Genomic DNA, 23975 nt, shown 5'->3' on the forward strand with positions numbered 1-23975 from the left:
TCATTGGTACAAATTTGGGCTCGATTGATTAATTTTTCGCGAAGTTAGAACCCTTCGGGTAAAACACTATTTTTTAGACAACTATTTTTTGAACTGTCATATCTCGGAAACCAGTGAACCGAATTGAATGAATTTTTTAAAGTTTATCAACAATATATTGATAGTTAATACGACGTTGTAAAATATAATATTTTCTCATGGCAAATTAAGTTATATCGGGTTGAAATTTTTATCCATATAGGGGAAAATAAGTAAAATTTATAATACCACACAAAAATTACAAAATGTGTTATTCTTTCAATCCAAATAAGCTCTAATATATCTGGTTAGAGATAATTTGAGAATAGAAGTGGAAAATCTTTGGATATCAACATTAAAATTTATTGACATTGATGAAAAAAAATTACATTTTTCCGAGAAAAATCCAAAAAGTGTTAACCCATGATAACTTTTTTCAATGTTTAAAAAGTATCTATGTTTTAATAGTTGGTGAAGCATTTACACATTGTTAGTGTACGTTCAAAATTTCATTCAATTCGGTTCACTGGTTTCCGAGATATGACAGCTCAAAAATGAGTTGTCTAAAAAAAGGTGTTTTACCCGAACGGTTCTAACTTTGCGAAATATTAATCAATCGAGCCCAAATTTGTACCAATGATGCACATAGAATAGGTTGACAAACAGTCAAAATTTGAGATTTTTTGATGTGCTCTATGAAAAGTTATAGCACGTTGAACTTTTTTGTAAGAGAAAAAAAAGTTGCCTATCCCAAACATTTTGGCCATCCCCTGTATGTTTCCGCGACTATGATTTTGAGTAGCAAACGTATCACTTGAAAAAAATTGCTATGAAAATCATCATCATGTAAACATAATCCCCAATGCCAAACACGCTATTTCACAAAACGCTCAGTAAATGCCGGTAGTGAGCAAACGTTTTATTTTTTTTATTATCTTTATTAAAGAGGCTTTCAGCCCGTGGCTGGGTCATCTCTGTAGTGAGCAAACGTCAAACAGGAGCAAAAATTATGTGAGCGCCGTCTGCGGCCAATTTGCAAACTACAGAATATTTGGTTTAAATATTCTTAAAAAATTAAAACGATAAGGGGTGACTAGAGGGAGACCGGAGACGTCTGCTTGTCTGTGACGAAATGTTAGAAATGTGAAGTGTGCTTGTCTGTGACCCTTTATGCCTTCATGCAGGATTTATCAAAAGATTGGATATATTTAATTTATTTCAGTTTGTACTACGTCCGATAAAAAGTGAGGACCACTTTTGGCAACGCACACGCACGGTGGAAAATCAATATGTTTTTGAAGTCCCTAAACCCAAAATAGAAACCACTGGTGGGAAGGTGGGGTGCTATCCTAAAATAGCACCCGAAAAGGAGTTTTATAATAGGGATAGCGATGAGGACTCCCGTGGCGATGCTCTAACAGATGTTAAGTAGTGTTTAGTGGTAACACAGATGATAGTGAATCTGAAGGCCTTGGTATCAAATGTGGGTGCGGTGAACACTTTTTTTACATCTTGTTTTGAAATCAAAACATTGTCAACAACGAATCGAAGTGAAGTTCCATTAAAATTGAACAGACTCTGGATGTTCTTTCTCGAATGATATTTAATTGGTAACAAACTGATTAAACAGTAGTGTGGTTCAAGAAATCGTTTTTGTTCCACACCGCTTATTCGATTCCTAACCATATTCTATGCCTTCTCCCAAAATTTGAGCTCATTTGGTTAAAAATTGAGACTGCACAAACCCTTCAAAGTTTGTATGGGAATTGCTATGCTGCCGGTGGACGCATAAATGTCACATGCGCAAAAACAGACAATCGAGAAAATCGCGTCCAAAGTTCGAAAAAGCAAATTGTCTCAACTATGAACCATAAATGCCGAATTATTTTCTAACATCAACCAATTTTGAATTGGAGCACTAATTTCAGTTTTAGAGCGATTTTTTAATTTCATAGGATTTCCAATGAAACGTGACACTTATGCGTCCACTTTTCAGAATGTGACAAATAAGCGTTGCATTTTTTCAACAATTTTCGGAACAAACTACCTATTTTTATTTCCCTATGTAGTGTTTACTAGTAATCCTACATTATAGAGATCTGCGGAGGCGGCCATTGTGAGCCAATCGTGCAGAGAGAACTGTCAAAGTGTGAGCCAAATGAACATGCTTATCGTTCGTAGGAAGGCGTCGTTTGAATGGTATTGCAATCGGAACTAAATAAATAAAAATTATTTATTTTTAATATCGAGAAATTGGCGGCATAGTAAAAAGATAAAAATCTATTGATTCTGCTTTCAAAAGCTCATGCTTATGGCGACACTTTTGTTGCTGAACTTGTCGAAAAAACTTCCATTGCTGCTTCTGTTGAGCCACCCGGCTCGGCAGATTCTGAGAGTATCGAAATGGCAACACTTCTCAGTTTGACAGTTCCATTACTTCCATTGTATCAGCTAAAAAGAGAAATAAATTCAGTTAGTTTTGTTCCAAGCTAGAGACCACACGCGTTTATTGTACTCTCTCATCCGAGCCCTTGTTTCCTAGACCTTTGCATTCCAACAGGTTATGTGCTCAGCCTTGGGGCCAAGAGGAACAGGAGAGTGTAGTTTTTAGAACGATGGACATCTCGAAGGTTAACGTGATCCGATTGAACAATCGGAATTACCGGTCGTGGTCGTTTAAAGTGCAAATGTTAATGCGGCGCGAGGGAACGTGGTGTTATGTTGATCCGGGAGTTGCTCCGAATCCGGTTACACCAGAGTGGCAAGATGGCGACTCCAAAGCAAGAGCAACCATTGCATTGCTTGTGGAGGACAATCAGCACAATCTCATCATGGCGAAGACTACTGCAAAAACCACGTGGGACGCATTGAAAGCTCATCATCAAAAGGCGACACTTACGGGAAAGGTGTCCTTGTTGAAGGAAATTTGCAGTGCGAATTATAAGGAAGGCGAAAGCATGGAAGAGTTTCTTTACGAAATGGAGGAAATGTATTCGCGTTTGGAGAACTGCGGAGAGAAGCTTTCACAGTACATGCAGGTGGCAATGATACTACGAAGTCTCCCAAAAGCTTTCGACGCACTCACCACCGCATTGGAAAGCCGCTCTGATGCGGAACTCACAATGGAACTCGTTAAATCAAAGTTGATCGATGAGAGTGAGAAGCTGTACGGTGAGAAAACGTCGGAAGAGAGGGTGCTGAAAGCGAGCAGTGAAGTGAAGCCAGTTGTTTGTTATTTTTGCGGAAAAGCTGGCCACAAAAAGTGGAACTGCAAAGACTTTCTGATGCAGAAGAGCGGTTCAGAAAATGCAAGCGGGAAAAAGAAGAATCTGCAGAAAGCGGAGCAGAAAGTGAGACAAGTGCGCGAAACCGACTTTCGATCGTTTACGTTTATGGTGCGTGGAAATGTCAACAACCGTCCACGTTCGCATTCGTGGCTGATTGACTCGGGTGCCACGTCACATATGTGCAGTGACAGATCAGTTTTTTCTCGATTTGAAAACTCGCGTTCGAGTGTAACTGTCGCGGACGGCAATGAAATTCGTGTTGAAGGCACCGGCGACTGCCTGATTGAATGTGTGAACGATTCCGGTGAACTGATTAAGCTCACGTTGCAAGGTGTGCTATACGTTCCTACACTCGAAAGCAACATGATTTCGATAAGCAAGCTAACATCTAAAAACGTTCGTGCCGAGTTCGATAAATCCGGATGTAAATTGGTGTACGCGAATACCGTCGTTGCTATCGGTGATAAAATCGGGGACATGTACTGGCTGCGAATGTTTGGTGAAAAAGTGCTAAAAGCAGAAAGCAAGCGGCATTCGAAAAATTGCCAACACTCGTGGCACCGACGGTTGGGCCATCGCGATCCTGCAGTGTTGGAAGAGCTCAAGCGGAACAGTTTGGTAAAAGGAATCAACGTAGTGGATTGCGGCATTCGCACGACATGCGAGTGCTGTATTGAAGGAAAAATGTCGCGCCCTTCGTTCCCGAAAGCTGCGGAAAAAACGTCGAAAAATATATTGGACATCATCCATACGGACGTATGCGGCCCGATGGATGTGGTCACGCAAGGAGGTTGTCGTTACTACATGACAATGATCGATGATCACAGCCGCTACACCCATGTCTTCTTTTTGAAGGAGAAATCTGACGTGGAACAGAAAATCCGGGAATTCGTTCGAATGGTTGAAACTCAGTTTGGTCGGAAGCCTCAAATCATCCGATCGGACCAAGGCGGCGAATATTCGGGTAAGGCATTACGACGGTTCTATTTGGACGAAGGCATTAAGGCAGAATACACGGCGGCTTACTCTCCACAACAAAATGGAGTATCAGAGAGGAGGAATCGCTCTCTTAGTGAAATGGGCCGTTGTTTGTTGCTGGACGCAAAAATGGATAACCGTTTTTGGGCTGAAGCGATAAACACAGCTTGTTATCTGCAGAACCGCCTACCATCTGCAGCAGTTGATCGAACTCCATATGAAATCTGGTACAATCGAAAGCCAGATTTGAACCACTTGAAGCGATTCGGATGCACCGGTTACGTCTTGATTCCCTCAGTAAAACGCAAAAAGCTGGACGTAAAAGCCGTCAAAATGACTCTTGTCGGTTACTCATCTGAACATAAGGCGTATCGGATGTTGGATATGCGCACCGGTGAAATCAAGATCAGCCGAGACGTTCGATTTTTGGAGTTTAGCGACGAATTTATGGAAGCAAAGTCAGAGGACATCCAGCCACGATCAGCGGAACTAGATCGCCCAGCAGATACTGGAAGCGTCGAGTGGCCGTTGGAAGATTTTTCAAAACCAGCGAACGTAAATGATGATGCGCAATCAGAAGAAGATTTCTACGGATGGGATGACGACGAAGCCGATTGGCCTGGTGGAGTTTTCGAAGGCTATGATTGCAACTTTTGGAGAGACGATGACGAAGACCCTGAAAGAGAAGAGCAACCACAGCCGGTTCGTCGCTCAGGACGAGCAACAGCTGGTGTTCCGCCGGCTCGCTACACGGATGGAGTATGTCTGGCAGTACACAATGTGGTGGAGCCGCGATCGTTTCATGAAGCAATCAATGGTCCACAGTCTGCTGATTGGAAGTCGGCTATGGACGAAGAAATTTTGTCGCATCAGGAAAATGGAACGTGGGAGCTCGTTCAACTTCCACAACATCGCAAGGTTATCGGAAGCAAGTGGATTTATAAGTGCAAAGTGGATGAAAATGGCGAGCTCGTGCGCTATAAAGCCCGCTTAGTTGCGCAGGGGTATTGTCAAAAATACGGCCTCGACTATGACTTGGTATTCGCACCCGTTGTGAAACAAACAACATTCAGAGCAATGCTGACCCTAGCCAGCATAAGGAAAATGTTAGCTAAACACATCGACATAAAAACCGCATATCTGTATGGACAGCTTCAGGAGGAGATTTATATGCGGCAGCCTCCCGGCTATGAGATTGGAAACCAAAACGACGTTTGCAGATTGCGGCGCAGCTTGTATGGGCTAAAACAAGCAGCCCGTGTTTGGAATGAACGGATTGACAGCGTCCTAAAAGCCATGGGTTTCCATCAATCCCAAGCCGACCCGTGCCTTTATATAAAGGAAGCAGCAGGTACGTACATTTTCCTTTTGATTTACGTCGACGATATAATCGTTATTTGCTCGACGGAAACTGAATTCGCCAATATTGTTGAGACTCTGAACGGCCAATTCAAGATCACTGTAATGGGAGATTTGAAGTTGTTTCTCGGCATACAAGTCCGTCTAGAGGCCGGACAGTATCGCATCAATCAACGTGCGTATCTATGTCGGCTGTTCGAAAAATTCGGGATGAAAGACGCCAAAACATCGAAGGTACCGATGGATCCCGGCTTCCTTCAACAAAAGGAGGAGGCAAGCGAGAGACTTGATTCCGTTGATCAATATCAGAGTCTCATTGGGGCTTTGTTGTACGTAGCCGTGAGTACTAGGCCAGATATTTCGATTGCAACTTCGATCTTGGGACGACGTGTTCAAGCTCCAACAGTAGCCGACTGGAACGAAGCGAAGCGCATTTTGCGCTACCTTAAGCATACCGTGGATTTGGAGCTCTGTCTTGGTCACCTCGGCGAGGATAATAAGCAGCTGGAATGTTATGTCGACGCAGACTGGGCGGGCGATATTTCCGATCGCAAATCAAGCTCGGGATACCTTTTCAAGTTTCACGGTGGCGTCATTGATTGGTCTTGTCGTAAGCAGAAATGTGTCGCCTTCTCCAGCACCGAGGCCGAATACATTGCACTGGCTGAGTGTCTCCAAGAGGTGCTATGGATTCGAAAATTGATGGATGACATAGGGGAGCAGCTTGATTTTCCAATACCGGTGAAGGAAGATAATCAAAGCTGCATCGCCTTGACTAAAGCAGACAGGAACGAGAAAAAATCCAAGCATATCGACACCAAGTATAACTTTGTAAAGGATTTGGTTCACCAAGGTGTCGTACGACTGCAATACTGCCCCTCGGAACACATGGAGGCAGATTTGCTTACGAAACCGCTCCCAGCAGTCAAACTGAAGAACCTTCGGAGCGCAATCGGCATCAAACCAATCAGTGTTGAGGAGGAGTGTTGAGCCACCCGGCTCGGCAGATTCTGAGAGTATCGAAATGGCAACACTTCTCAGTTTGACAGTTCCATTACTTCCATTGTATCAGCTAAAAAGAGAAATAAATTCAGTTAGTTTTGTTCCAAGCTAGAGACCACACGCGTTTATTGTACTCTCTCATCCGAGCCCTTGTTTCCTAGACCTTTGCAATCCAACAGCTTCTTGCTTCACTTCTGCCGATATGATTAGCGTAACACTTGTGCAATGAATTTCAGATTTAAAATAGCGGAGCAATATTTCAAAAAAAAATTGGAAAAAAAATCTACCATAGTTAGAAAATGTAAACAAAACAACTTGAACCACAACGAAGTCACGCACAACTTCCGCTCATCTCTATGTAGAGGATTTCTAGTGTTTACCTAATGGTTGTGTGCATAGGATACCTACCTACATGAAATACTATTCATGACAGTACCTAAATGTCTAGGTATGATTCATTAAGTCTACCTAAGGTAGTATAAATACGGGTGGTCATTGGACCACACAGCAGAGATTGCACAAGCTTTGGACTGTCAACATCTTTAATATTCTCCTTTTGAAGGATTTAAAAGTGGCGACGAGGATCAAGGAGCGTGTGATTTCTTATGAGTTATTCCCGAGATTTTTCCTTTTCTTTTTCAGGTTGTTGTTATAACAAATAGTTATTTTTGTGGAGAACAGAATTGTTCTTTTATGGTAGAATTGCCATTATGTTGTGAACAGAATGTTCTTTTTTTTGGCCGATGTTGAATTGACGAAATTGTCTTTTTGTTTTGGTAATACTGAAATGTTAATTTTTTGTGGTGAACGAAATTGTTCTTTTGTGGCGGAATTGTCATATGTTATGTTATGGTGAATGGATTTGTGTTATTAGTATTTTTTTTGGTAAAGTTGCCGATGTTGGGATAGCGAAATCGTCTTTTTGTTTTTGTAGTTTTGTTAGCGAACAGTTCTTTGAAAGTGACGGACTCGTCAGTTTATTTGTGCTATCATTATTTTGGCGATGAATGTTATTTTTTGAAGTTTTCTAAAGGGGAAAGGACTGTAGTGTTTACCTAATGGTTGTGTGCATAGGATACCTACCTACATGAAATACTATTCATGATAGTACCTAAATGTCTAGGTATGAGTCATTATGTCTACCTAAGGTAGTATAAATACGGGTGGTCATTGGACCACACAGCAGAGATTGCACAAGCTTTGGACTGTCAACATCTTTAATATTCTCCTTTTGAAGGATATAAAACCCATATGATACATGGTCATGGGCTGCATAATCTCAATATTGCCAAAAATGCACATGTGACAATTATGCTTCCACCGGCAGTATGAGAAAACGATGTTTTTCATTCATTCGACCGTAGTATGTCCCCAGTTGCCCTAGAGCAGTGATCCTCAGGCCCATTGTTTTCAACTGCTCGTATTGCAACACCTGGACTGCCGGTGGAAGCATAATTGTCACATGTGCATTTTAGGCAATATTGAGATTTTGCAGCCCATGATCATGTATCATGGTGTACTATCATATAGGGAAATAAAAATAGGTAGTTTGTTCCGAAAATTGTTGAAAAAATGCAACGCCGATTTGTCACATTCTGAAAAGTGGACGCATAAGCGTCACGTTTCATTGGAAATCCTATGAAATTTTAAAATCGTTTTAAAACAGTCTCCACTAGACAGAAATGTCTTGCCATTTTGCTGGACCAATGTGTCATATGTTCTCTCGCTGTTTGCATGCGGTGTTGATCGTTTTTTCTTTCTGGCAGCAAAATGGCAAGGGTTAGAACACGATTCGGCATTTATGCTTCATAGTTGAGACAATTTACTTTTTCAAACTTTGGACACGATTTTCTCGATTGTCTGTTTTTGCACATGTGACATTTATGCGTCCACCGGCATTGGATCGATTTGCGAATCATTCAACACGTTATTTTTTATTATTTCGAGAGTAGAACAACTTCCATAAGAAACATTGCAAGGAATTTTATGGCAACATAGAGAACCGGATATCACGTGCGGCCCGCGATACATGGTCATGGGCTGCATAATCTCAATATTGCCAAAAATGCACATGTGACAATTATACTTCCACCGGCAGTATGAGAAAACGATGTTTTTCATTCATTCGACCGTAGTATGTCCCCAGTTGCCCTAGAGCAGTGATCCTCAGGCCCATTTTTTTCAACTGCTCGTATTGCAACACCTGGACTGCCGGTGGAAGCATAATTGTCACATGTGCATTTTAGGCAATATTGAGATTTTGCAGCCCATGATCATGTATCATGGTGTACTATCATATAGGGAAATAAAAATAGGTAGTTTGTTCCGAAAATTGTTGAAAAAATGCAACGCCGATTTGTCACATTCTGAAAAGTGGACGCATAAGCGTCACGTTTCATTGGAAATCCTATGAAATTTTAAAATCGTTCTAAAACAGTCTCCACTAGACAGAAATGTCTTGCCATTTTGCTGGACCAATGTGTCATGATAGAAATGTTCTCTCGCTGTTTGCATGCGGTGTTGATCGTTTTTTCTTTCTGGCAGCAAAATGGCAAGGGTTAGAACACGATTCGGCATTTATGCTTCATAGTTGAGACAATTTACTTTTTCAAACTTTGGACACGATTTTCTCGATTGTCTGTTTTTGCACATGTGACATTTATGCGTCCACCGGCATTGGATCGATTTGCGAATCATTCAACACGTTATTTTTTATTATTTCGAGAGTAGAACAACTTCCATAAGAAACATTGCAAGGAATTTTATGGCAACATAGAGAACCGGATATCACGTGCGGCCCGCGGGCCGCACTCTGGTGACCGTGGCCCTAGAGCGTTAGTTGGTACTTCTAGGTTTCTTTATCAGCTACAACTTTGCCGAAGACCGCTTTCAAATTGCATGCCTCATTAATTAGTTACTGATTTTTATCCAGAATCAAAATCTTTACTCATGATGGTTAAACTAATCGGTGGGCACACAGAGGTCCAATTTAAGGAAAAGTTGGTAGAAACTCAATTTTTGTTTTTTTATGGGTATATGTTGGAAATAAAAACAAAGCCTCGCTGGGTTCACCAAACCCAGGCACTGACTGATGTCGCTACCAGCTCAATGCCTCTCCTTTATTCAATAGGTATAACAAATTTACAATTTATTCCCATTTACCTACCAGTTGATACCTAGCTCTCCACTGAGCTGTACCTCCAAGGATGTACCTACCATTCAACACTCCTCCTCATCACACTTCAGATCCGACGCGTCCCGAGCTTCACCTGGCCGTACTCCTCCAGCCTACCGAGCTCCTCCTTAGCAACCGAGCAGCAAGTACCTTCTGCCATCCAGCTCTGTCCGTCTGCCGGCAGCGTCCATCAATCAGCCAGCACCCTCTGCCTCTTGGTTCCAGCGCAGGTCCCACACGGCTATCAATCCTCATCGAGTATTGGTCCCCTCACCGCATCTTGGTGTCTCAACGAATATTGGCACCAGGCCTCATCGCATCTTGACACCTCATCGGGTATTGGCCTCCTCATCGTATATTGGATACCGCATCTCGGTTTCCTCGTTTCCCGAACCACCACCAGGGCGTCCCTGGGCCCATAACCTGTTAGAAATAAAAACACAGGCGAGGCTTTGTTCTCCAAACCCAGGCACTGACTGATATCGCTACCAGCTCAACGCCTCTCCTATATTCAATCTAGGTATACCATAATTACAATTTATTTCCATTTACCTATCAGTTGATACCAATAGCTCTCCACTGAGCTGTGTGATGCATCTCCAAGGATGTACCTACCATTCAACAGTATATTGAGCATTCATCCATAATACCAGGAGCATTAACAGGCATTTAAAAAAAAATGGAAATATTGATTTTGTATCTTGTTACAGTACTGAATAGTTGCTAATGAAAAAGTTCTGAAGTTTTGATAAAGAACACAAACAAATTCAACCACTACAAAAGTCTATTGATATAAGTAATACAATGGGCCTTTTCATTTGACGTCTAAACTCAGCTGATTTTGGGGACCTTTGACATGTAGCGGATCGGATACCGAAATAAACGTTTTATGTATATTTATTTCACGAAAACTTTTATTCTTTAGTTTTACAGTTTTCTGTTCGATACCGCACTCGTCGTCTCTCGTTCTCCACGGATGCATATAGAGGTGTGCATCCACAGCCTCCCTCCAGTTACACCAGGAAGCGTACGCGAAGTCCGGATGGTGTAACTTTAACCTTTTCGTCATCAGGAAGATACTCGTTGATCTCTGGACTGCATAAAAACGCTGGCTTCAGCCGGTCGATTGAGATTCGTTGGCGCTTACCTCCAATTAGCACATCAAATGACTTTTCCTGCCGTTTCAAATCCTTAAATGGACCCTCGTATGGATGCTGCAACGGTTTCCTGATAGAATCGACTCTCACGAACACGTGTGAGCAAGATTTCAAGTCACTACTAACAAATGCATTCCGCTTTCCATGATTCGATGCGCTGGGAGCTTTCACATTCACAAATGCCCGTTGCAGCTGTTGGGCAAATTCAGTTCGATTAGCATCGGGACGAACTTCATCGAAAAATTCGCCTGGAATTCTCAAGTTCTGACCGTAAACAAGATCCGCAGAACTGCATTTTAAGTCCTCTCTATACGCTACTCGCAATGGAATGGAAGATTGTCATGCCACTGTTTAGGGTTGGTACTCATAATCGCTGCTTTCAATGTGCGATGGAATCTTTCCACCAAGCCATAAGTGTAGAATTAGCTATAAGTTAAAATACACATAAATATAAACAAAAAAAAAAAACATGCCATTCGCTTCAGGGTGGTATGCTGTGGTACGAATATGATTCGTTCCCAAAATCCGATTTAGCTTAGCAAAAAGTTCTGATTCAAACTGTCTGCCCTGGTCGCTCGTTATTGATTCAGGGGTCCCGAATCGCGCAATCCACGTGGAACAAAGAGCCTCTGCTACTGAACTGGCGGTCATATTCTCTAATGGAAATATAACAATAAAAGCGTAGAATAACAATTTGGTGATGGTGCACAAGGCACAAAACGCCTCCCCTCCGAAGAAATACTGCATGGTGGTACTGGAGGGGAATTTAAGTAGGAGGTGAACTAGGAGAGTGTTTTTAGTGGGTAGGCGCACATTCGAATCCCACACAGCGTCTTTAGAAGATTTTTGGACTCCTAGAATAAAAAAAAACACACACACACACACACACACACACACACACACACACACACACACACACACACACACACACACACACACACACACACACACACACACACACCACACACACACACACACACACACACACACACACACACACACACACACACACACACACACACACACACACACACACACACACACACACATACACACACACACACACACACACACACACACACACACACACACACACACACACACACACACACACACACACACACACACACACACGCACACACACACACGCGCGCGCGTGAGCGGTATTCATACCCTTCTTATGGGTGTAAGAAGGGTAAAACATCGTTTTCCCATAGTAATTCCCATAAGGTACCGGGGCAAGTTGAAACGGGTGGGGCAAGATGAAACATCGGGTGAACATAATGTTTTCTAATTAAATATGATAAACAGTTCGATCGCCATAACACATAGTTTTTGATTCAAACAATCTTTTAGCGAAGGATACATTTTCGAATTGTACACTGAAGTTTTTTTTTGCGACGGTAATGGTCCCGCGTAAAAAAAACCGCGTTATTTCAAGACCCGTCGTAAAAAAAACCGCGTTATTTCAAGACCCGTCGTAAAAAAAAACCACGTTATTTCAAAAAACGTCGTAAAAAAAGTCAAGTCACGTTAGATGTGGTGCTGACTATTTTACGCGTGTTTTTGAAAAAACGCGATTTTTTTTACGACTGTTTTTGAAATAACGCGGTTTTTTTTACGACGGGTCTTGAAATAACACGGTTTTTTTAGGACGGACCGCGTAAAAAAAACCGCGTAAAAAAAAACCGCGTAAAAAAAACTTCAGTGTATTGAATTCTATTTCAAAACATCGTGTTTCATCTTGCCCCACCCGTTTCAACTTGCCCCGGTGTACCTTACCAACTTTGAAGGGCTTGTGCAGTCTCAATTTTCAACCAAATGAGCTCACATTTTGGGAGAAGGCATAGAATCTGGTTACGAATGGATCACTAAAATAACTAAAACGACCGCTATGAAATGAACAGATAGCGCCACGGTAGCCCTGTGTGTTTGACGTAACTCGACTGCTGTCACTGTGTTACTGTCCATATACGGTGGCGCTTTTGTTTTGATGCGGTGAGTAGCGGAAAAGTCGGCTTCAATGATCCATTGAATAAGCGGTGTGGAGCAAAAACGATTTTTTGAACCACGGTATTAAACAGTAGTGCGAATTCAAATGCCAAACAATTGATTTCACAGTGCAGATTTCTTACCGTGCTCTGATCTCACTGATTTATATGCGGAAGGTCTTGGGTTCAATCTCTGGCTCAACCCTTTTCTCCCACATTTTATATTTCTATATACCCAGGGTTACCATCCGTCCTGATTTAGCAGGACATGTCCTGATTTTCGACTAATTTTGGCCAAAATTTCTTAACAAATCCGATGAGTTTTACTCATTTTCGAGAAAATACATGAAATGTCCTGATTTTCTATTCTATTTTGATGGGAGCCCTATATATACCGTAAAACGGGGTACCAATGATCAGCGGGGTAAGGCTGCGGCCAGAGTGGACGCGTCACGCGGCGCGACGCGGTGCGGCGCGTTTTTGACGCGGTTTCCAACGCGGCTTGATAGCCAGAGTGAACGCGGTGCAACGCGTCTGTTCGTAAAGTAAACTGAAAAGTTTTCATAATTTCCGTCACCTTTGCACATGAGTACATGTTATCTGATGAAAAATTTCCAAGAGATATGTGATTATTGTGCTCAACCTAAAATTAAAAATAAATCATTTATCTAAATTTACCCTCAAATGCTATTTACTTCAGATGATTCAGAAGAGATATACATTTGGGACAATGGTGATTCCCTAACCTCAAATCTACCCGTCCTACAGGTACAAATTTTGAAATTTTATGAACAAGTGAGCTTGTAGTCAGAGTTACCACAGGGTTGTATACGTAAAAAATGGCGCCCCTTGGTTTATTTTTAAACAGCAAGGCAATGGAACAAGTTTGTTAACTCAAAAATAGTGTATTTTTATTTTGAAACTGTTTTTTAAGCTTACACCCTAGTAGAATACTTTGAGATAGTAAAATAAACGAGAGGATATCAACCCTTTTTGTGCATGAAACATGGGTAGGGCTAATGTGAAAGCTCTGCTTGTAATGGGTGTAGAATGACAGAGATTTCGATTATTTCCGTTAAGTCTTTAGTCATAAATTTGAAGAAATTACTGATTTTGTTTCGCATAATATGTGAAAAGTGAGGTTACGAGACGCCACCGTATAATAAACATGTGGTATTATTCATGTTAATATTTTTTATATTCACATTTGAATACATTTGAAAAACAATTTCGTAAAATTAACATCATGGTTTGGTAAAAACGGATGAAATCCACACAAAAATACAAAATTCTCCGCGCGAACCGCGTGACTTCCGCATCAAAAACAGTGCATGCACTGTTTTGTCGTGCGTCGCGCTGCTAAACGCTTTCCGCTTCGCATCATTCCGCGCGCACTCTGGCATGTTATGATTGTTTTCCTTGTATTCCAATGAAAGGAGTTCTGCCGCGCGTCGACGCGCGACCTGTCAAATGCCGCATTGCACCGCGCCGCGCCGCGTGACGCGTCCACTCTGGCCGGCACCTAACTGATCGGCTTGACCGACCTCAGGAAATGTTCAAATAAACATTTCTGATAGTTTCTGCTCACGAATGGTATTTCGTAATCTGCTTTTACTTAGCTATTCAAGGACATGGAATTCAAGAAAATTAAATTTCATAAACATTGAAATAAATATTTTTTTCCATAACGCAATAAAACACATTCTAAAACATTCATGCTTGGCATGAATATTAGGTTCGAAATAACTGTATTAGGAGCTGATTTTGTGAATGTGTAAGGCAGGCCTGCTCAACCTTTAACGATCGCGGGCCATATTTTACACTCCACACCTGTTGACGGGCCAGAATTGAAATTTTATAATCCATACGTTTTCTTGAAACTTTTCTGAGCATTTCTTGCCAAGGCTATGGCTAATTCCTATAAATCCAAATTCGTTCAAATTCTGGAATAATTTTGGAGTTGGTGAAGATATTGTAAAAAATTGTCTTCATAAACGAAGATTCGTATTTTTTGTGTTGTCCCAGAACTTGCCGGAATTTTGAGATTATAGCCACATAAATAAAATCTCAAAAATACATAAGAATTGTTATTGAATCTTCTATGAATTTTAAGATTTTTTTCCTTCCGCTGTTGGAGAAAATTAAGCCATTGCGCACAATAAACTGAAGTTTTGAACCGAAATTCTGAAAATGAGTAGAATTACTCTGAGGTTACGCTGACATGTTTGTTTTTTAAATTGCAATGTGCAATGTCAGCCAGAATTCTGAAAATTTTGCAAACATTTCAAAGTTCATTGTGAAAATTTGAGGCCTCCCTTGGCCGAAATTCTTACAGAACAAAATATAACTGATTGAAAATCTTTGAAAATTTACCTAAAAATATATGTCAAACTTGTTTTGAAAATATAATTCATTGGAAAAAGGGAAACATTCAAAATAATTGCTCCACCGGCCAAAAGTCATAACTTTTCTTCATTCGTGCCGCGGGCCGCATGAAATGTCATCGCGGGCCGGATGCGGCCCGCGGGCCGTACGTTGGGCAGCCCTAAGGGTTACACTTTTTTGGTGTAGTCTGGAAATTATGCACTAAAGTGCTAAGCGGTTTGAGCGTGTATTTCGCTACCGTAGAATGCAAAACTTTTCGAACATTTTTCTTGCATGCCGGAGCAAACGGATTTTTGAAAACGATATTGTACTGCTAAGCTATTAAAAACAAATGAAAAATCACGTTATTCTAAGCCTTATGCTTCATTCAATCAGTGTTATGTGGCCCTTCAATACATGCATTCAATTTCAAAATATGGATCACAGATTTGGAATAAATTATATTTTCTAAATTTATATTTTGCATGATGAGATCTTATTAGTCACGGTGTAGATATATCGTGTCACCTACAGGGGATAGACAAAATGATCGGGACAGGCAAAATTTTCCCTTCTCAAAAAATATTCATATAGCTGTATCTTTTCGAAAAGTGCATCAAATATTCTCAAATGTTTACTGTAAGTGGATCAACTAGTTGTGTATCAGTGGGCAGAATTTGAAAAAGATCGGGCTATTCTGCACGAAGTTATAAAGATTTTAGAAAAAAGTATATTTATCCGATAGCCAACTTTGAGCTGTTATATCTCCGGATTCAATGAAAGAATGCAATGAAATTTTGACCATTTACGACTTATATAATGAGCTCTGAAAAACGTTTGACTCAACTTGAAATTATTCACAAGAGAAAAAGTTATAACGATTTCGTTTATTTTATGATTTTTTAGTAAATTGGTCTATTTTTAATATGCTTCCCATTACTTTTTCAATGAACTGCCGGCTATGTTGTTACTTTCTTTCGAAACATATTTATTGTTGTGTCCCGTAAATAAAACACGGCGGATTACAGGAACAACTATAATTACTTTTTATTTGCGTTTCGAAAGAATAGTTCACTTGCACGAGGCAAATCGTTTTTCTACAAGCTCTTGACTTGACGGAAATCAATAATAAAAAACAATGTTGGTAACAATGACATTTCTCTCTAGCACCAAGGTAATTCAGTAGTAAGGTGCTATAGCATCTCCCTCTTCAGGACATAACGTAATGCTCAAACCTAGGAGGAAGTCGAACTGGTCGTCCACGAGAAGTTGTAGCCACGGGTATGCGGCTCCCGACAGCAGCGCGTTGTGGTGACTCTTGATCCGGGCCGGGAACTCGTTGTGCTTCGGCTTCGCGAGCTGTTCCAGAAGCGCCTTCTGTGCGATGCTTTGCGCCTCCATCAACCGGCTCATCTGCTCGAGGATGCTCGCGAGATTTGCATCCATCGCCATTGCGAAATCACGTACCGATGCGCTTTTCGGCACAAATCGACGGAAACGACGCGAAAACTACTTCGAACCGAACCGACCTCGTCGCCACAATGTTGTGTCCCGTAAATAAAACACGGCGGATTACAGGAACAACTATCATTACTTTTTATTTGCGTTTCGAAAGAATAGTTCACTTGCACGAGGCAAATCGTTTTTCTACAAGCTCTTGACTTGACGGAAATCAATAATAAAAAAACAATGTTGGTAACAATGACATTTCTCTCTAGCACCAAGGTAATTCAGTAGTAAGGTGCTATAACATTTATATTACAGACAATTAGAGGGAATATAAATGAACTATAATTAGCATCCTGAATTTTAAAACGATGTTGAAATTTAAGAAAATTTGGTGTTTTATTAGACAATCTAATCTAGTCGTTATGACAATCTAATCTAATCGTTATGATTTTCTTCCGTGTTAAGAATTTTAAGTTAAGTCAAAAGTTTTTCAAAGCTCATTATATAAGTCATAAATGGTCAAAATTTCATTGCATTCAGTTTATTGAATCCGGAGATATAACAGCTCAAAGTTGGCTATTGGTTAAATATACATTTTTCTACAATCTTTATAACTTCGTGCAGAATGGCCCGATATTTTCCAAATTTTGTCCACTGATACACAACTAGTTGATCCACTGACAGTAAAAATTTGAAAATATTTGATGCACTTTTCGAAAAGTTACAGCTATTTGAATATTTTTTGAGAAGGGAAACTTTTGCCTGTCCCGATCATTTTGTCTATCCCCTGTACATAGGTATACACGGCATAATTTGGCTGAATCGTATCGTCAACCTTTTATATCATTTCCCTAATTATTATAGTTTCAATTTTTCATTCATCATACATTTTTCTGTATATAATCATACCCCATATTATAAGTGTATACGTAACGTATATAAATTTCATTAAGACATGCCTTTTGGTGGTGGAGAGCTTTTGGGTAATTGTTTTTTCTTGTTTCTTGTGATATTCTTTTTATTCCACAGACAGGGGCATATGTCGATAAATCAGGCTGCCATTCATTACAATTTGCCGTATAGTTCGCTTTATGGTCGTTTCAAACGAGGAAAATACGACACTCCAAGCAACTCCAACCCATCTCATTCGAATCATGGTACAGGCGTAGGCGGGGGCGGTAACATCGGAGGCATTGGAGGAAACGTAGGGGCGTCCGCCGTAACAATGGCCGGCGTTACCAGCAGCCCACAGATGGAATTTAAAATAGAACCTCAACACAATGAACATAGTCCAGAGAATACGGTAAATTACAGTTATTATTAATTTGCAGTAGAAACTGATATGAACTATCATGTAGAAACAATACCACTCCTAACTTTCCCAGTAACATTTTTTTAGTAATCACACATTTCAATAAACATAACATTAGCATCAAAAGCTAAATTTATTTGGATAAATCACAAGGGATAGTACTGATATTTCTATAGTAAAGCAAAATGATAGCGTAAACCAACCAATCTACTATCTATTAGCTTGAATATGGTAGTGTACATCTAGTATTGATATATAATAAAATGAATCAAACAATCAATCCCCCAAACCAAACAGACAACAGAAGAAATCGGAACAAATGATTTAAATACGATATTCCAGCAACATTATAACTCTGCGCTAACAACGTCATTAACATCGTCGTCCCTGCCGCCTTCGACGCAAACCCACCACATCGTTACGTCACCATCGCCAGTCAATATCCACATCTTAAATTCTAATCATCACCACCATCAACTGCAGCAGAACGCTCCACCTCAACATCAAACAGTTGCAGCAACGCATCATACAGCAATACAGGGAAGCCAGGCGCAGTTGATACAACATCACATCATTCCACAGCAGCACCACATCATCTACCAGCAACCTTTGCAGCAGTTACAGCAACAACCGCAGTACCATCCTATGTATCACATTATCAAACAAGAGAATGATAGAAGTTGAAGATACTGTTATTCTCGATCATCAGTTGCAGCGCTCCCGCAACCAGCATCTTCCACATACAACTAAAGTGTTAGTAGATATCGTAACCTGAAGTCGTTGCGTTATGTGTATCACTACCATCGAAGACAACATGACATACTGCTGTTCTACGTATAGTACCATCCTATGTATCACATTATCAAACAAGAGAATGATAGAAGTTGAAGATACTGTTATTCTCGATCATGAGTTGCAGCGCTCCCGCAATCAGCATCTTCCACATACAACTAAAGTGTTAGTAGATATCGTACCATGAAGTCGTTGCGCTATGTGTATCACTACCATCGAAGACAGCATGACGTACTGCTGTTCTACGTATAACTGTCCCATGCATATACTGCCCTCGAACGCAGAAATGTTACATGTTACAATAGAAAAACACAAGAAAAATGCATTTGAAGTTTCAAAATTAACTTTGGCTATTGTCGCATTTGATTGATATATATATATATATATATATATATATATATATATATATATATATATATATATATATATATATATATATATATATATATATATATATATATATATATATTGACAACACGTTTCAAAAATAGGTGAATTCGACATAAAAACCTCAAAAATGTCGAAATGTAACATGTGACATTTATGCGTCCGACGGTAGTATAGAGAATGCGCAAATTGGCAGCCTAGTTTTTTAAATTTATCTTTTTCTGAAGTTATGGCTTTAAATAAGGTTTTGAATAAATCATCCTTTTGATAATGCCAGCAACAGTCAACTCAACATAATACGGAACATAATTTCGGAGATCTATTTTTCCAGTTCAAGCGAGAAATGGCAAAACGACATGCATCAAAATCAGGATAGGTGGAGATGATTATTATTATAATGAAAACAATAATTATAATAATAATAAAGATAATTAATTGGAAGTGATAGAAAGAATAAAATGTTTTAAACATGACTCTTCCATTGCATTGATTTTTAGTACCATTTATTCTCATATGTATAATATTAAATAAATAAAACTCAGCCATTCTAAAATCAGTGGCACTCAGGATTTTCGTATGATTTTGTATTAATCATAATGCATTTTGTATTTCTAAGAATAAAATGTGTAAAAACTTAAATAAACTTGCGAATGCTTGATTTTAGTTATAGCGTTATTATTTCATTATGTTTATTAAAAAATACCTACTTATGTTAAGTTTTGATGGCTCACGTGGCTAATGCGAAATGCGTATACAACATACACAATACATACGAGTAAAAATACTTCCACAAAAAAAAAACTCATAATAAACTGTCAATTTCTTGATTTTGCTTTGGCTGACCAAGCCATGTAGGAAATTACACTGTTGAAAATGCTTAGACATCCATGTGCACAACAGAACATGTGCTCGGTGAACAAATTGATATTTGAATTATGAAAAGAAATCCACGTAGGGTCTGGGACCATTTGGGCAGGAGCACCTATTTTGGGCACTTGCTGCTATAACTCAGTCAATTTCAAACCGATTGACTTGAATTTTTGCACATGGCTAGATACTGTGCGTATCTGATCATGTTTCAAAAATAAAGCCAATCGGTTCAAAATTGACTGAGTTATAGCAGCAAGTGCCCAAAATAGGTGCTCCTGCCGAAATGGTCCCAGACCCTACTCCGGTGAGACTAGAACTCACGACTCCCAATTCGCTAGACGGGCGCTTCTATTCCTTCAAGCTACGTAGCTACGTGGATTTCTTTTCACATTTCTCAATTTGTTCATCATGCTCTGTTGTGCACATGGATGTCAAAGCATTTTCAACAGTGTCACAGTAAACTGATTATAAACTCAAACTTTATTATATTACACAATTTTAGAGCGAAGCAAAGGAATTCTTTCGCAGCTCACTAGAGTTATGTTAGGGCTTCATAATTTTCACATACCATTTATTCCTATGAGAGTTCCTTGATGTCATTTAAAGTGTGTATACTAGCTGGTTATCGTTTTCAATAAAATTACAATTAGGTACAATCACAATCAAAAACAAAACATACAATATCTATTACCTACTTCACTGCCCTGAACCGCATATCAGTCCCATGTTTGCTGGATTGCCTATGCAATGGAATAAATAAGCGATTCACGGCAGTTCATGTCAGCAAAAAAAAAAATCAGGATAGGGCTTGCTTTCATCTCAGAAAGTTATTACGCTTTTGTTGAAATCCGAAGTGACCGGCGGTACGAGAATTATTTTTAACCTACTTAGACATGCAACTCAATTTGGATTAGTGCATATTGTGGTACTACTTCGAAAGGCCGAATCACGAAAGGCCGAATCACAAAAGGCCGAAAGCACGGAAGGCCGAAAGTAACAAAAGGCCGAATCGCGAAAGGTTGAAGGTAATAACGAAAGGCCGAAGGTGACGAAAGGCGGAAGGTAACGTAAGGCCGAATGTAACGAAAGGCCGAATTACAGAAGTATGCATTTTATTACTTAACCCTTTCCTTTTCATTCTCTCTCTCTCTCGTTTGTCGGGTGAAGATCACTGCGTCCAGATTTTAGAACTATTGTGATATACCCTTTTGCTGTGAGGTACGCAAGTTATCTCAGTAACATATTTGTCACTGAGATACCTTGGTATCGACTGAACTCAAGACCATCTATTATTGATGAATAGAGATCCTGAGTTACAGTACTGCCCATAATCGCATAAGAGTAACATTCGACAAAAGTAGGCATTGGAGAAAATGGAGCCCACAGATTCAACTTTGAATGGTATGGAATTGAACCTAAATTTTAAAAATTTCTCATAAATTGGTAGTCAATCGTTTAGCAATAAAATTTTCTACAGCACATCTTATATGCTAGTCGAATTGCCAGAAAATAAATCGGACCTGATTATGATTGATGACACGCTTTAAAGCCAGCCTTTTTTTTCCAGTGTGACTGTTATGCGGTTACATTGGTCAATGAGACAAAATGACTTGGTATTTTTTTCATAAATCCTAGAACAAACTTGAATTTTTTATTCAGGAAGTCGAAAGTACTTGCGATTTGATGGTGATCCCCGGTAATAACTCAATATCATCAAAATATGCAAATGTTACAAATATGCAGTTATGGGCAGAGTATGTGACTCCCCCATTCTGGCGAGACTAGCTTTATGAAGCCAATCACGTCCTTGGGAGGTAAGATCCATATGTCAGCAGGCCCTAAAAAGGGCTTGCTGAGAACTTTGAACCTACGTTGAGTGAGTGCACTGCAATAGCAGAGGATGTGTTCTGATGTTTCCCTCTCCTCGTCACAGAAGCGTCAATTTGAGGTTTGGATTGTTCCTATCTTTTGTAGATGGTATCTGCAGGGGCAGTGTCCAGTTATTAGACCGGTGTAGATGTTAAGATCCCTTTTGTTGAGACCTAATAGTTGTTGGGTTTTCTTGGGGATTATCGTTACGAGCCTTTTGGATTGGCTCGTATGGGGAAGTGCATTTCAGTTTGATGTGATTTGACCGACCATATATTTGTTCAGTTCCATTTTTACAGAGCAGTCTGAGATCCCGCAGGTTCAGGGCCAATGAACCTTTCATTAGATCCATTCCTGGCTAGCTCATCAGCAATCTCGTTTCCCTCTAGACCCGTATGTCCTGGGATCTAATATAGGTAGACTCGATTGCGTATGGATAAGTTTTTAAAAGCCAGAATGCATTCCCACACTAGCTTTGAGTTACAAGTGTAGTTATTAAGCGACTTAAGTGCCGCTTGGCTGTCAGAAAATACATATTTTTGCAAACCTATACTTTCTCCTCAGGCATAATAACACACATTCTAATATTGCATATATTTCCGCCTGAAATACTGAGGGCCACTGTCCTATGTGGACAGAGATTTTTGTTCTAGGGCCATAGATTCCGGATCCTGTCAGATTATTTATTTTCGAACCATCTGTGAAGAAATTTATACTGCCGTGAATCGCAAGTCAGTCCCATCTGCATTTTGGGCAAAAATGAGTTAATGTCCGTTTTCGAGCTATCTTCGGATGATCTTTCAGCTGCGTGCATAAAAATATATAGTTTGTTCAGTAAAATTGGAAAACAACACCAAGTCAGATTGTCCCATAATGAAATGTAATCGCAAGTCAGTCCCATTACGAACTTGTGTGCCCTCCAGTGCAAGACCTAACACTATTTTAGCTAGTTTTTCATTTTTCACTGTTATGTTTTAACGTTTGAAACAATATGTGAAAGTTTCATGATGATCGCAGAAGTTTTCAATTCATAGCGTTTTTTTAGAGTTTCGTATAGAAATCGAATTTGAAAACTTCAGAGGCCATTTTCTCAATGCCTACTTTTTACATATGGGACTGACTTGCGATTCACGGCAGTATAGAGCCTGTTGGAACGCTGGGTCCACCTCCTTCCCACTCCTGGCGGGAAGGAATGAACACAACGTAAGGTAAGTCATAATTGACTACCGTTTCCATCCAGTCACTACAAATTCCTGTTGCGGGATTTATGGCAAATTCATTTAATATGCAGAGGTGACCCGTAAGGTCTCCCGGCAGCAGTGGTTTTGTTTTCTTTAACCTGAGGTGATTGGTAATAAAACGCCGCGATTAGAACTAATATAAAACGGAGTATTTTATTCTCTGATCTGAACGTGTTGACAATGCGATACAAACTGAGCGTAACTCGGAAGCGGGTCGTGTGTCGATGCTGCTAGGCAGTGTAGCCAGTTTTGCTGCGCACCGCAGTACTCCCCCTTCCTAGAGAATCACTGAATCCTGAATCGAACATGGTGGCCACTCTTGGTTATACGGTCGGATGTTGGATCAGGATCTTTGGCGAAGTAGGCTGGTTTTAGTCTGTCAATTGACACGGTTACCTCTTTGTTTTTTATTTTGATAGTCAACGTTTTACTGGTCCTTGTGAGAACTTCGTATGGTCTTGTAAACGGTGGTTCTAAAGCGGCTCGAACGTGCGTACAAATTCCTAGGTCTTTCGGAACGAATACATGTCGTTTTGTATCGTTATTGGATGCAGGACAAGGCACCACTGAATTCATTTTCTCTCGTAGATTTGTGACGAAGGATTCCGTCGAGCCGCGAAGAGGTTGTTTCTCCATCATTGCTCCAGGTATGCGAATGGCCGTGCCGTACAGCATGTCTGACGCTGATGTTTCTCCACGAGTTGCCGTTCGTAAACCGAGCAGA

The 23975-nt window shown here is 40.2% G+C and overlaps 1 protein-coding gene across 7 annotated transcripts in view; it reads left to right on the top strand.

Annotated features, from left to right (window-relative positions):
* The window catches only part of LOC109622136 (sex determination protein fruitless), a 640213-nt gene that overhangs the window by 545165 nt on the left and 71073 nt on the right, over positions 1-23975 (top strand). For 3 of the 7 annotated variants that reach the window (XM_062854944.1, XM_062854943.1, XM_062854945.1), the window contains 2 exons: positions 17810-18083; positions 18390-19934. In XM_062854944.1, the coding sequence (XP_062710928.1) occupies positions 17810-18083; positions 18390-18776 (661 nt within the window). In that variant the 3' untranslated portion in view covers positions 18777-19934. Of the gene's footprint in view, positions 1-17809; positions 19935-23975 lie in introns of those variants that run through there. The other 4 variants (XM_062854947.1, XM_062854949.1, XM_062854946.1 and 1 more) reach the window with 3 other exon arrangements.

The sequence above is a fragment of the Aedes albopictus genome, chromosome 2 (genome assembly GCF_035046485.1).
Source record: "Aedes albopictus strain Foshan chromosome 2, AalbF5, whole genome shotgun sequence".
In the NCBI taxonomy this organism is placed as follows: domain Eukaryota; kingdom Metazoa; phylum Arthropoda; class Insecta; order Diptera; family Culicidae; genus Aedes; species Aedes albopictus.